At 40.8% G+C, this 15,673-nt stretch overlaps 2 protein-coding genes across 2 annotated transcripts in view; one reads left to right on the plus strand and one right to left on the minus strand.

Moving 5' to 3' along the window:
- The window catches only part of LOC149284630 (cellular communication network factor 6-like), a 30,444-nt gene extending 25,001 nt beyond the window's left edge, over nt 1-5,443 (plus strand). Inside the window, exon 7 of the mRNA XM_089496472.1 lies at nt 5,162-5,443. Within this exon, the coding sequence (XP_089352598.1) occupies nt 5,162-5,443 (282 nt within the window). The remainder of the gene's footprint in view (nt 1-5,161) is intronic.
- A 2,488-nt stretch (nt 5,444-7,931) lies between these two features.
- On the minus strand, nt 7,932-14,042 carry LOC149284631 (tubulin epsilon chain-like). The gene is given in 12 exon segments (XM_089496476.1): nt 7,932-8,090; nt 8,170-8,344; nt 8,623-8,763; nt 9,212-9,352; nt 9,814-9,983; nt 10,340-10,527; nt 10,710-10,831; nt 11,316-11,431; nt 12,211-12,266; nt 12,806-12,863; nt 13,451-13,524; nt 14,018-14,042. Coding segments are annotated over 12 exon segments (1,425 nt in total).
- Nucleotides 14,043-15,673: the final 1,631 nt, after the last annotated feature.

A 15,673-nucleotide genomic window follows, 5' to 3' on the forward strand; every position in this document is an offset into this window, starting at 1 on the left:
TTTCATAACACACCACCCCTGAAAAAATTCCTCCTATTGGTTCTTCTTGAAGAATGATGGCGTTAGAAGGAATGGGAGATCTGCTGCCACAGTAAATGTATAATGGAGGTTTATAGATATTGGTGCTGTCTGCAATATAAATAAATGCACTGGGTATAGGTAGCATTGCTGTTACTATGGTAAACAACATACACGTACAGTGATCATATGGCACCCTTTCTTGCTGCTTTCAACAACTCGGATGCCATATTGTATATCACACAAAGTTGCTATCTGAAGCAGCCATCAGCCTTGATCTTTGATTCCACCAGGGACCAACAGAGTAAGACTTCCTCCCCTTTCAGTCATCCCTTCTTAAGAATCCTGCAGCACAAGTCTCATTGGAGAGCTATACTGCCAAACAATGGACTTCTCTAGAGGTCAGAAAAAGGGGTTCACTTCTTCTTACCCAACTGTGAATGCTACAGTGGGTAAGGAAAAACAAAGACCCCTACTTGGTGGAAGATCTCACAATAATGAACAGGAGATGAGAAGTCAGTTTATTGAAAGTAGGGCAGAAACAGGAAGTTCTACTTACCGAGAGCTTCTTTTCCCTGTCAATCCCTGGTGACACTAGGATAGACTCCTCCTCCGTACCTGATAGGGCAGGACTCAAAACTTTAAAAGGGCCCTCCCCTCCTACTAACACCAGTGAATACCAAAGACCACACAGGCAAAGCAATCTGATGCAACAAAATGTATTGAAAAGAAGGGAGGGAACAAAAACGTGTCACCAGGGATTGACAGGGAAAAGAAGCTCTCGGTAAGTAGAACTTCCTGTTTCCCTGCCATCCCAGGTGACACTAGGATAGATTTACCAAAGAAGAAGGGTGGGCAAACTAAGGAGACAAAACAGCCTCAAGGACCTTCCGACCGAAAAGAGAGTCCTCCTGAGCCATCTGGTCGAGACGGTAATGCTGCACAAAAGCGTGGAGAGTCCGCCAAGTAGCCGCCTTGCAGATCTGGTCGGGCGAAAGACAACATCTTTCAGCCCAGGAAGTGGAGACTGCCCTAGTAGAGTGGGCACGAATCCCCACAGGAGCAGGTTGGCCGGCTGCAGAATATGCCAAGTTGATGGTTGCAACAATCCACTTAGCGATGGAAGACTTGGAGATACTGATGCCCCTGTTGGGCCCTGAAGCAGCCCCTATGTCATTCGACGACTGTCTCACATTGTCAGCAGTCTCTTTGTCACTCGGTGACTGTCTCACTATGGCAGAGGTCTCCCTGCCCAAAAGGAAATCCTGATTGATATATGAAGAAGCCGAGGACTTCTTGTGCCCCCTTGTCTGTTGATATAGGCTACCACTGCTTGATTGTCGGAACGAAGCAAAATGTCCTTGCCGGCGAGCAGATGCTCCCAGTGATGCAGAGCTTTTTCTACCTCAAGTAACTCCAGACAGTTCGAGGGAAGAAGTTTCGTAGCTGGAGACCAGAGACCCTGCACAAACAGGTCCTGATACGTAGCTCCCCATCCCTTGACGCTGGCGTCGGTGGTGAGAAGTACCTTAGAGACAAGAGACCATCTTCTCCCTGCGGCAAGGACGTTCCGTTGGAGCCACCAGGAGAGGGAAGCTCTGACCTGCGGAGGAAGACAGACACGCCTGTCCAGAGCCAATGGGTTGTCTTCCAGATGGTTGAGGACAAATCCCTGAAGTATTCTCATGTGGGCCAGAGCCCAGGGCACTGCATAAGTTGCGGAGACCATCTTGCCCAGCAGGGACATACATAACCGTAAGGAGCTGCGGTGCGCAGAGCGAATCCTGCGTACTAGGAATCGAATCCCCTCTATTCTGGCAGTCGGAAGGAAAGCTTTCCCGGAGCAGGAATCCAGACGAAGACCCAGGAACACTAGATGTTGAGAGGGAACGGTGCAGGATTTGTCCCAGTTCAGAATCCAGCCGAGATCTTGTAATGTGTTGACCACCGTGGAAAGATGAACTCGAAGAATCTGCGCCGAACGGGCATGGATAAGCCAATCGTCCAGATAAGGAATGACTGAGATTCCCTGGACACGGAGATGGGTCGCCACGACTGCCAAAAGTTTTGTGAAAACTCTTGGTGCCGCCGACAATCCGAATGGAAGGGCTTGAAACTGGAAATGCTGGACAGTTGAACCCCGAGGAATCGCCACTCTCAGGAAACGTTGATGGGACGGATGGATGGGAACATGGAAATATGCATCCTTTAGGTCTAATGAAGCCATGAAGTCGTTGAGGTATAAGGTGTGGAGGGTGGATCTTACGGTTTCCATCCTGAACCTGATGAACTGGAGGTGACTGTTCAAAAAACGCAAGTCTATGATTAAGCGAAGACCACCCGGTCTCTTGGGGACCAGAAAAACCGGAGAATAAACCCCTTGGCCCAGTTCTGGCCAGGGGACAGGAACCAGGACTCTGAGGTCTGACAACTGCTGAATGGTGGATAACAGGACTGACCGCCTTGCCTGGTCTGGAGGAAGGTGGGAGATCAAAAAACGGTCTGAAGGTCTGGTCCGGAATTGAAGTTGATAGCCGTGCGATACAATGGCTCTCACCCAGGGATCTCGGGTGAGTGAGAACCAATTGTCGGTGAAAAAACGGAGCCTTCCTCCCACTGGAATGGAGGAGGCGTCATGCAGCGTTCTTGGGGTCTTGAAACGCTTTGGGGAAGGCGATCCTGTCAAATCTCCCCCTTCCACGAGGGAATCTGCCTCGAAAGTTTTGTTCTCTAGACGAGGGGTTGAATCTAGAACTATGGCCTCTAGATTGTCCCGGGAAAAAAGGCCGAAAGGACTGCCGTCTTTTCGAAGGAGGCTTTCGTTGAGGCATCCAATGCTTGTCCCCTGTGGTCTTCTCCAAAAGGGACTCCAGCTCTTCCCCAAATAAAGTCTTGCCCTTAAAAGGGATATTAAGAAGCTTGTTCTTAGAGGCATTATCCGCCGCCCAGGCCTTAAGCCACAAGGCTCTTCTAGCTGCCACCGAAAGCGCCGAAGCTCTGGCCGTCATTCTGATGTTTTCAATTGAGGCATCACAGAGAAAATGCACGGCCAATCTCACGGCAGCAACATTCTTGAGGATAGTCTGCCTGGAGGTTATGGCAGCAATATCCTCCTCGATCTGGCAGAGCCAAATTTTGACAGCTCTGGAAACTGAGGCAGAAGCAATTCCAGGTTTAAAGGTCGCAGCTGAAGCCTCGAAAGATTTCTTAACTGCAGCTTCGGCTTTCTTTTCCATATGGTCAGAAAAATGAGAGCCATCCTCAAGCGGCAGAGTAGTCTTCCTGGAGACCTTCATAACAGCAGTATCCACCAGCGGGGTAGCACAAAAATCAGCAAAGTTCTCATCAAAGGGAAACATGCGTTTAACCCATCTGGATAGGTTAACCCTCCTTTCCGGGTGGTTCCATTCCTGCTTGATAATGTCAGAAAGCGCAGGATGAACAGGAAACGAGGCAGACTGTTTGGACAAGCTGGCACCAAAGAAAGAGTCATTTTTCTGGGTGGAGGCCTCCTCCAAATGCATAGCTGACCTCACAGCAGAAATTAAAGTCTCAATTTCCTCCACCGGGAATAAAAAAGAACTTTCCTCCCGGATCTCTCCTTCCTCTGAGGAACCTTCCTCTACCTCAGGATAATCAAACTCAGAGTCTGAGAACAAGGGCTGACGCCCCAGAAGAGCAGGGTCTTGTACCGCGGGAAGGTGATGATAGGCAGGAACAGGAACAGGAACCGTCTGACGGAAGGCAGAGAAGGTAGACTGCATCTCCTCTTTAAGCCAGACCAAAAATTCCCTACCCCCAGACGGCTCAGAATCCGCTACAGACCTCAGGCAAGCGGAGCAGTTTCTTCCTTGAATCCTGCAAAGCCTTGTGACACCCAGAGCATTGGGCATGTTTAGACTTCATAACAGCTTTCTTAGGCTTGTCCTCAACAGAGGGCGGCTCAGAATTATCAGGGGCCGACATGATGAAAGACGCAACAGCACCTGACCAAAAGAAAACAGCAGGAACACACACAGCATCCAAATCACTTACCTTCTATATATATACAGTGAAAGGAGCTGAAATTAGGCTGGAATCTGCAACAGCAGAGAGTTTGGCGCCAAAATTTTTAATTTCGACCAAAACGACGCACAACCAGAAGTGCAGAAGCCCAAAACCGGAAGACATCAGACGCCATATTGGCCGAAGCCAGTAAGCCGCAACAGCGGCATCTGTACGCCGAACAGCCAGACCGGCAGGCGTCCCCGGCTATAGGAGGTGCCGGCAACCCGCCGGATCACCGTAAACACGGCCGGAGGAGTTGCCGCGCTAACCGCCAGGACGGCGGCCACGATCACCGCCGGGACGCCGGTGCAGCCGAACACCGCCGGGATGCCGGCGCCACCGCGGCCCGATCACCGTCAGGACGACGGTGCAGCCGCGATCACCGTCAGGACGACGGTGCCGCCGCGATCACCGCAGGGACGACGGTGCTGCCGAAGCCGCGAACACCGCCGCGACCGGGACAAGCGTTGGGCGACGCAGCACCAGCCATCAGGCTGAGGTGCAAGGTATCCCCCAGGAATGGGGGCTTAGCCCGGGGAAACGGCTCAACCTAGAGCCTAGAAAAATAATAAAAGGTAGACGAGTCCCCTACCTGGTAGGGCAGGAAAAAAACACTGGTGTTAGTAGGAGGGGAGGGCCCTTTTAAAGTTTTGAGTCCTGCCCTATCAGGTACGGAGGAGGAGTCTATCCTAGTGTCACCTGGGATGGCAGGGAAAATTAGTGAGCTGTGTAAGATTTGTCTTGACTGCTTTTGGAGGAAGAGCTGCCTTAAAATATAAATAAAAATATATTGTCAAATCAGGTTATACGCTCTTTAAAGTACATTAGTGAAAGGCATTTGGTTATACAATATGGATATTGCCATATTAACCCAAGAGTCTTTACAGTTATAACACCTTTTGAGTCAAATTAGAAACATATGAAGAGTCATATAAACATTTGGGACTACAGAGATCTCTCTATATGTAGGCCAAATAGAAAATACTGTGTTCCACCAAACACTAAAAAGAATGTCATAATTTAAAATAAGAAATATATTAAACGTGTGGTATTATGATAACAAATTTAGTAATTTGATATTTTATATATTTTTAAGATTCCAAAAGGGAAAACCTGTCAACCAACATTCCAACCTCCCAAACCTGTGAAGCTAATGCTATCTGAGTGTGCATCAGTTAGCAACTACAAGCCCATGTACTGTGGAGTTTGCAGAGATCGAAGGTGCTGCACCCCCAACAAATCGAGGATGATAACAGTGCATTTCCGGTGCCCCGGCGGAGGCACTTTCACCTGGAAAATGATGTGGATTACTTCCTGCGTTTGTCAAAAGATCTGCAGTGACCCTGGTGATATATTTCCTCACCTTAGAATATTGTGAGAGCTAGAACCATGGTTCCTGGACAGCTAAATTTTAAGTATTAGAACAAGATCTCCCCTGGAATTAGACAACAAAACTATTTTCTTAATTAAATCCAAGGCCTTTCACAAACAGATCAGTTAGCAGAAATTATGCACCAGGCTATGTACCATAAGTCTTAGTCTGTCAATTCTCGTCTTGTCAGACCGCTTGAATATATGTATTGTGTTAAGCGCTGCGAAAATTGTTGGCGCTATATAAATAAAAGATAATAATGACATGATTTGCAAAGCAAACCGTTTATTGCCTAGAATTGTGTAAATTATTTCAACTGTGTTTGCTTTACACAAGCAATTAACAGTAAATATGAGTGATAATGTCACATAATAATCCTCTCATTTGAGAATGAAATTGCTGTCCATGAAGGAATAGTTTACTGTGCCTGATAGCCCCACTAAAGAATGCATATTAAAGTACTCTGTGAGTATGTTCATATGCGTTGCCCAAAAAAGCACTTACCTGAGGTAGAAGCTGTAGCTCTGCATCTACCTTCCTCCTATGTGGTCCTATGTTATAAACTTTAAAATGAATATGATCACTGAAGTGTCCCTTTTACATCATTACTATATTGAGAAAGGGCCACATTTGTGATATATATGCCCCCATTTTACTTAAGTATTTAACATTTTTTTTCGGGACTTTGGTGGATCTGATGCTTTCCTTATGGTTCATATATTATAGCTACTATCGGTCAAGATATGTAGACTTAGTACTGGTGATAACTAAACGGTAGCCTGTGCAGCTGTTTATAGCCTGTGTGAAAAATGATTTACCCATTTCCCTGATGATTTGGATACAGACACTGTATACACAAAGATACGTTTAGCTTGTTCAAACTTTACTTTTTGTTTAAATAAATAAAAGCTATGTACAATTTGTAGGGTTCACTGAAATAAAGCTTGTGTTTGTATTATCCATCAGGTAATTATTCTGGGCTTGGAAAAAGTTTTGGTCTTCATATGCAACAGTACACAGAGTATGAATTTCAAGACATTAATATGCATAATACTTTGTTTTATCACTCAAGCAAACAGTACAAGTAGTAGACCATCATAGTTACACAAGCGCTGTTTAAGGCAAGAAGGGAAAATACATAAAAATATTGAGGTGTAAATGATACCCTAATATACAGTAGCTTTCTTGGAAATCTGGCTTAGTTTCCTCCATTAAACTTAACTAAAACTATTACACATTTTGGTATGAGACACTGTTATAGTGTAGCTGTACAAATGGTACATTTATGTCCTAAAGAGAATGCTATGGTACAAAGTCATTTCTGACAAGTAATTGTAACAGGAGAAAAAAAGATTTGTATGCTAGCCACTAGTTCATTTCTAAATGTACTGCTTGAGCTTTACAGTTACTGAGTGGCCTACAGTTGTTTTATGTTTTATTATCCAGTGCTCAGGCTTGGTTTCTGGAGCGTGTAACAAAAAGTCCTTGTTACCAAAATCTAAACCCAAATTTAAGTACACAAGATGCAGTGATCCAGAATGTTGCTTCAGTTTTTGTGTTAGGATATTACTGTAGATCAGACATGATATTGTTATACAATGAGTAAAATAAACCGATTTCAAAATAAGAATTATATTAACCACTTTATTTAAAAGCAGCTTCTATTCATCATATGGATTTATGTTCATCACAGCAAAATATACATTTTAATTTCATTGTTCTATACAGTAATTCCACAATAAATATCCTTTATATATCTATACAAGTGCCATCTATACAAAAAATGAAAACTTGTTAAATGACAAACTGAAATTATAATAATGTGATAGTTTTATTAGGTCAAATTTGCATATAATACCATATTAAAAAGGCAGACAGCAAAATAGCCGTAGGTGTTGAAAATAAATAAATAAATCAAAATAGGAGCTACAGGAACATGTTCCAGTGCCCTGCACAATGTTCCTGAGCCATGTCTATTGTTACCTCAGGGGAAACACTGACCTTACTTATATGCATATAAAAGTATAGCTAACAGGTACTGTTAAAAAAAGTTAAACTGAAATAACGGGCATGTCAAAGGTATATAAAAAAAAAAACACAGCTAAAATATACAACAGGAATAGTTAGAAACTATATTTTACTATATAGAAATTATTTCTAAATATATATTTTTTACATACAAAACTTTACATACATACAGTGCATTAAAGTAAGATTAAAAGGCAACTTGACCAAATCATGGCTTGGTGGGAAATACATATACAGTCAGGATCAACTGGGTATAAAAAGGATCACTGTGTGGAATCAGGAGTAGGCAGCAATATTCTTTGTTATGGACATCAGACTAAATGCCTCATAAGCAACCAAGACTTCCTGTGTACACGGGTCTTGTACTGTGGTGTCTGAGTAAAACACTTTGCTTATCCTAGTATTAAATTACCTTTTCCACATTTGAGGTGACTTTTTTTCATTTTTCTTGGTCAACCAGAGGTTGTTACAGGGCTATATTGAGTCTAGGAGGACCTGGTGACTGGATTCCTTTAGTGGCATCAAGCTGACTATATTCCTCTATCAGTGATGACAAAGAAGAAATTGCTTCAGTAAAACAGCCTTGCTCCATTCCATCCACTTGCAGGTAATGATGAAGATGGGCCTACAATGAGGAAACAGACTTCAGAATAGTGTTGCTGCTTTTGAAATACACACACTCGCGGATAAGTAGTGATCCTTACCTTCTTCTTGTACAGCTTATTAAACCTGTCTCGGAGATCAATAAACGTAGGCTTCACACAGGTGTTATTTGCCAATGCCAGTAATGAATGCGAATGGCCAACAGGAGGCACTGAGCACAAACCCGTCTTCCATCCCTCCTGGTTCCAGGAAACAAATTGCAGGGAAGGTTTTAACCTTAAAGACACAAAAAAATGAATTACATTTACATATAATTGTTGATCCTTCCATCAACTTCAAACATTTAAACCAAATGTCTTCAAAACAAATGCACTTACTGTAAAACAAAATACAAACTGTAGGTAGATTTAATCAAATTAGTTTAGTTAATATAAATTATATATATATATATAGTGAATTTCAAAGTATTGCATTGTTGTTCAGTTAGGGCTTAACATATTTCTTAAGGGCTTGCTGAAAAGATTTGTTTTAAGTCAGAAAACCGTGGTGCAAACCTTTCAATGTTCCTGCGAAGGTCTGAAATTTGGACATTTCCTCGAACCATCAACGCACACGCAAGGTACAGACTGTGTTTTGGGTCAGCATGTATGAGCTGGTGGTCTTTACTAAATGCATCAGAGAACATCTGATCCAACCTTTAAAATATATAATAATCAGATAATACAAACAATACAAATAATCAGATAAGAATACAGACACTTTTGGAAGCTCTTTTAATTTCTATGGCAACATGCCATCAGTGTTTATATTTGTGTCACTCGAAAATTAGGTATTCCAGGCCAAAATTATGAATGAGACAAAGTTTTACTTCATTCCTGAAAATAATTCTTTTATGGTTTGGCACTCGGCAATATTAGAAACAACACAATTACTATAGTGTTAAATTGAGTGGATCACATGGAAGAAGACCCTTAATCTTAATATTATAAGCACCGAAGACCAGAACAACTGCTTTAGTACAATCTCTACTCTGCTTCTGTACAGACAGTTAATGTATTTATAGTATAAAAGACACACAATCTTCAAAATCATGCCTTTGACGCTAACATTTTTAGTATCTCTCAAAAAGCTAATATATGTTACCTTCTACTGGGCACATTCACATCAGCCAGTGTATAGAGAGGTGTCAGACTAGATGTGAGGTAATGGAGTTGGGGAAAGGGGACTAAATTCATGCTGATTTCATTTAAATCCATGTTAAGCGAGCCCTCAAATCTGGCAGAACTGGAAAAACAATAGAAAAGAAAACATTATGGGAAACATTATAATGGCTAATAATACAATGTCATTTCACTCCTTTTATTTACTTTCAACAAAAACAGTGTAGCACAAATATATGTAGAAGAATGTGTAGAGGTCAGCTTGATATAATATTAGGAGCTTTAAATGGATATATCCACTGAGGTGAAAATTTGAGTTCAAACTATCTGGTGCCATCAGTAAAAATTTGGGAGCTCTGGTTACCTTGCTTCTGAAAATGCCCAGCACCCCAAAATATATAATTGCTTGGCTTACAATTTAATTCCTTTTCATATAACCACAAAATACAACTTCATGAAAGATAAAATTACATACACACACACTAAATTTATAGATGATGTAATATAAATTAATTTACAAAATTAAAGGAATATATTCCCCTCCCTCATTTCTGTGACATTCATTTACTGTAAAATGTTTGTTACCTGGTCAAATTCAGAAGTAGGTTAGCCACGATGTTGTTCATGGCATCAAATGGTTTCTCATTCTCTTTTAAACCACCTTTGCTGGAAGTAACAAGGCTGTTTTGTTTCACACTACCAAGCTTTCCACAGGCTGCCATTTGATGAATTTTGTTCACAATGTCAACTAGTGACTAAAAGTAAAGCAATCACATTTAGAGGTATTCATATTTTAGAAGTTGCCACTGAATAGCCAGACATTCTGAATTAAAGACAATGTTTCTCATTAAAAGTATACAGACAAGTCATTGAGTAACATAAACAATTACAGCGGGATTCATTATTAGTTTATCTATAGAGCACATCTAACTAATCCCCCACCCCTACTAAATTCTTCAGGTATAAAACTAATTAGTAAGTGTAAAAAATGCTCAAAGTGAAAGACGAAATTTGGAAGATGTGTAAATCCTACGTTAACTGTGTAACTTTTATGATCTGTTTATGAAAGCACATTGAAAACCAATTTCTGCATAACTGACGGTTCCCTTACTTGATTCTCTATTGGCAGTACACAGTCTGCGTGCTCAGTGAGTTCTCTCATAGCTAAAACACTGTTGTACGGAGATGTGATGACGTCATCCTCTGTGGATGGGTATACAGAAGTAACAAATCTGTAAACCTCAGGGAATTCTTCCTCAAGCACATTCAGTACAAATGTACCTAAACCAGAGCCAGTCCCTGTGGAAACAAAACCTTAATTGTATAACATAAAATAGGATATCATATATAAAAAAAGCATAACCACAATTTAGTATGTCCATTTTGGGAAAACCCTTATCGTTAGAGTTGTACAAGAACTCAAAAACTAAGGTAAGACTCGGACAGGGATTGGGCTTGCTCTTTTTCCATGGCTTACATACCTCCTCCCATAGAATGGATAACAAAGAAACATTGAAGACAATCACACTGTTCTGCGGTTCTTCTTAAATTTTCCACTATCTGCTCACGGTACAGACTGCCATAAAGTCTGTTGCCTACCGCCCTGGACAAAAGAGGCAGGCTTAAATGTTACACATGTTAACCTACAAAAAATGTAAATACAGTCTATAAGAGTATCTATTTACCAATGGTATGCAAAGCACTTGGAAGATAAATTTAAAAGCATGATAAGAGAACATGCACAATTACTTTTTGCTGGTCAGTCATGGACAGCAAGAGAAGAAACCATGAAGGGGGAATCCATAACCAGCAAAACCACGCAAAGAGAGATAGGTTTGGAACATTTAGACAAAACTAAGTTTATTTAGCAGGTACTTCACCACACACATGACATTGTGCATAAACCTTATTTTTCAAAGGCATATGTGATAATAAGCAAATGAGACTAAACGTTAATAGTACTACCCATAACTGCTTTTGAACAGACTTAACCAGGTGTCAACATTTTGTATAATACACGATGGTATTAGCATATAGGGATTGCTCTCTAGATGCTCTGATTTAAACGGTTATAACGGTTTACTTACCAATTGTTTCCTGAGCCTGAAACATCCGTGATAAATTGCTTAGTATCAAACAAATCTCGGAGCGGTCCCTGCAGCATCTCTTTTACTACTCCTTCTTCCATATCGATCAAGACAGCCTGGTAAAAGGGTTATATTTTATTGTACGTGAAGCAAAAACAACTGGGGTAAAACATAAGAATGGAGTAATCAACAATATCTTAACTATTATTTTTTTTAATAAACATAACATTAAATGCTTATATAAAGAAACCATCAAAAATAAAGACAAGCATTATTTTTTTGTGGGGTACTTAAGTAATACTGTTACTACTGCCATGTCACATTACCTCATTGACAATTACCCCATAACATATCTATAACAAGATTAAATATAAAAAATGAATGATGGACACCACTTTCCTCTCTATGTGGTTTACTAGGTAAGGACAGAATTGGCCAAAAAGTAGCTCACAGATGGAAATTTGGGGGTATTGGTTTAGAGCCAACCTGGTCCTCATGGAGGGGTCCATGTTATGTATATTTATTTGTGCCATTTAAATAGAAATCCATGTAAACATTTCAATGTTTGGAACCTGGTACTGGTGGAAAAATCACATTTTATTTTCACTCCAACATGCTAAATTACTAATAAATAAATAATTTGGAAGATTTACTTCCACATGAGAAAGAAACGTTATTCTTAATGTCTTTATTTAAAAAAAATGCTGATAACTTTCAACTGTGTTGCTAGATTATTGTAAAGTATAAATTATTGCAAGTATTGAAAGTCTTCATTAAATACTAATCAGTATGACACCGCTTTTGTTCATGTATATCCTCCATTCAAAAGCGACAGCAATGTCTAGGTAGTGGAGACTAGAAACCACACTACAATGCAATCAATGTTATTTCTTACTCTTGCTTTAAGGGAACAAATTTTGCCTTTCTGAATCTCTGCTCCACCAGATCCGGCTCTGAAAACCAAAAACAGTGGAAAGGGAATTAAGGTATTAGTGTATAAGAATTTAAAATTATGTAGATGGAAGCTAACACCAATATGTCTAATCTTCAATGCTGAAGAGAGGGCTGTGAGCAATTCAATAATTAAAGTAACCTAAGATTGTATTCCTATAAAATTCCTGTCTCCAATGTAGACAAACTGCAATCTATACACAAATTTCATTAGAAAATCAGGCGTGGGTTTTCACCTAAAATATGAATTGAACTCTCTAGCGTGTAAAGCAAATAGACCACAGCAGATTTGCCATTGTATTCTTTCTTCTGACTTTTTAATCACATACAACCAACACAGAAAACATTCCTAACTTTAAGTGTCATTGCAAGCAATCCTTGGCCAATTCTACATTGATAGAAAAACCTGTTCCTATGATGAAATTGTGTATTCATCAGTAGTATGAATGATCCTACATTTAGTTGCAGTAGTAACAAGGAATGCCACTTTTAATATAAGCTTATATGGTGTTACCATTTGAACAAAATCAAAATTAGACCTTACCTTGTATCAACATTTCTAAAGAAGCTGCAAAGCGCATCATCATAAATTCCTTTCTGCAAAAGCAAACCAGTAAGTAACTTTCATCCAAGTGACAGCTGAAAACTATATATGTAGTATGAAGTGTTTTAAGAAACAATTAGGATGAAATACACTAGCAAATATTTAAAGTGTACTATAATTATTCAAGGTGTCTCAGGTTTCAGGTGCTGTTCAACATCCTTAAATGAATATAAAATCACTAGGGAATCTGTCTCCAGCAATACAAGCTAATAAAGCTGTAAGAACGAAAGGGACAGGTTAGCTGAATTTTGGGATATATCAGCCACAAAAGTGACAGGAAACCAAAATGTGTTTCTTCTCAGCTAGGTAGGGTAAGACCAATTAGCTTGTGTGTTCCTCTTGCACGAAAAGCTTGGTTGGCCCTGTCTAATGCATAGGTAAAAAGTGTTCTTTTACCTTATTGATAAACTGCTTATTATGCAAGGCCAGCTTAGCCCTTCATGCAAAAGACATTCACTGGGGTTGGCCCTTCATAAGGCAAAGCAAGGTCAATGCTTTCCTTCAAAATCCACTGTAAACCTCTGCCTGAATGACTAAACTCCATAGACATATATGTGCATATTATGGGTAGTTTACTTACCTTGTTGACAGAGGCATGTTCTCTTAAGGCCAGATCCCAGAACCTGCAGCCAATCTGGTTGCCACACTGACCAACTGTAACAAAATCAATCACATTAACAGATTACAATGTATGTTTCACATTCAAGAACATAGAATACACATTCATCTATACACCCAGACTTTTATCATTATATTGTGAATTAGAACCTTTATGAGATGGGGCAGTTGTAGGTCTCGGAGATGCTAATTTGAAATAAAAATAAGTCAGTTACAGTTAAAAGTCATAAGAATGCTTTCTGCAAGTGACCATGACCACTCATCTATCATACCCAAGATGCTGTAGTATTTGCTTAGTTTATTACCACTAGGGACATTAACTGCATCTTTTCCCTCATTGTTTGTAAAGAAACAAAATAATAAAGAAAGCATTTCATTTACTGCTTTAAGAATTAGCTATCGCTAAACCTAGAGCAAGGTTGTAGTGCTACTTTCTAACAAATATACCTACCTTTTAAACTTACAAATTAAGCACTATAAACTTTCTGCTCTGTTATTTTTCAAAGCAATGTCAATGTTGTTTTCTCACCTTGCACTACAATGGACTGCGTCATGTCGCCGTTATATTCAAACTATGAACCTGTTAGCTGCCAAGACACTAAACTGCAACCGGAACCTTTGTAATAGCTCAGAAGCAAACGCACGGAGCAAATTCATTAGTCGAACCAATAGACACTGTAAACATTACTCCCTAGTTCCCGCTTCCTCTTTCGTCGCGCGGCAACGCTGACTGGCAGGGCTGTAAACACCAGAAACACAACACGGTTTTCCAATAATATCATCAAATCATGGAATCATCTTGTTTTACACAAAGGAAATTTACTTAGTTGAATATTAGTCGCCGGACAAATGGTGGTTAACTTAGATATCTGCCTGGAGATTGAATCAGTTCTATTTATGACAAAAGTTTTATTGGCAGTTGAGGAGTTATTGTTTAGAACTCAGTTTACCGTTTCGCAGCCGAAGAGCAGCGTAACTGTGTTCTCTCTCTCTCTCTCTCTCTCTATTATTAATACACACATTATATATATATATATATATATATATATATATATATATACACACATACATACATATATATATATATACACACACATATGTATATATATATATATATATATGTATATTTACACTGCTCAAAATAATAAAGGGAACACTAAGATTACACATCCTAGATCTGAATGAATGAACTAATCGTACGACATACGTCCTTCTTTACATAGTTGAATGTGCTGACAACAAAATCACACAAAAATTCTCAATGGAAATCAAATTTATCAACCCATGGAGGTCTGGATATGGAGTCACACTCAAAATCAAAATGGAAAACCAGACTATAGGCTGATCCAACTTTGATGTAATGTCCTTAAAACAAGTCACCATGAGGCTCAGTAGTGTGTGTGACCTCCACGTGCCCGTATGACCTTCCTACAACGCCTGGGCATGCTCCTGATGAGGTTGCGGATGGTCTCCTGAGGGATGTCCTCCCAGACCTGGACTAAAGCATCCGCCAACTCCTGGACAGTCTGTGGTGCAACGTGGCGTTGGTGGATGGAGAGAAACATGATGTCCCAGATGTGCTCAATCGGATTCAGGTCTGGGGAACGGGCGGGCCAGTCCATAGCATCAATGCCTTCCTCTTGCAGGAACTGCTGACACACTCCAGCCACATGAGGTCTAGCATTGTCTTGCATTAGGAGGAACCCAGGGTCAACTGCACCAGCATATGGTCTCACAAGGGGTCTGAGGATCTCATCTCGGTACCTAATGGCAGTCAGGGTACCTCTGGGAAGCACATGGAGGGCTGTGCGGCCCCCAAAGAAATGCCACCCCACACCATTACTGACCCACCACCAAACCGTCCATGCTGGAGGATGTTGCAGGCAGCAGAATGTTCTCCACGGCGTCTCCAGACTCTGTCACGTCTGTCACATGTGCTCAGTGTGAACCTGCTTTCATCTGTGAAGAGCACAGGGCACCGGTAGCGAATATGCCAATCCTGGTGTTCTCTGGCAAATGCCGAGCATCCTGCACGGTGTTGAGCTGTAAGCACAACCCCCACCTGTGGACGTCGGGACCTCATACCACCCTCATGGAGTCTGTTTCTGACCGTATGAGTGGATACATGCACATTTGTGGTCTGCTGGAGGTCATTGTGCAGGGCTCTGGCAGTGCTCCTCCTGCT

This window comes from Sceloporus occidentalis, unplaced genomic scaffold (assembly GCF_023333645.1).
Source record: "Sceloporus occidentalis isolate IW3139 unplaced genomic scaffold, rSceOcc1.0.p SCAF_90, whole genome shotgun sequence".
Taxonomy (NCBI): Eukaryota; Metazoa; Chordata; class Lepidosauria; order Squamata; family Phrynosomatidae; genus Sceloporus; species Sceloporus occidentalis.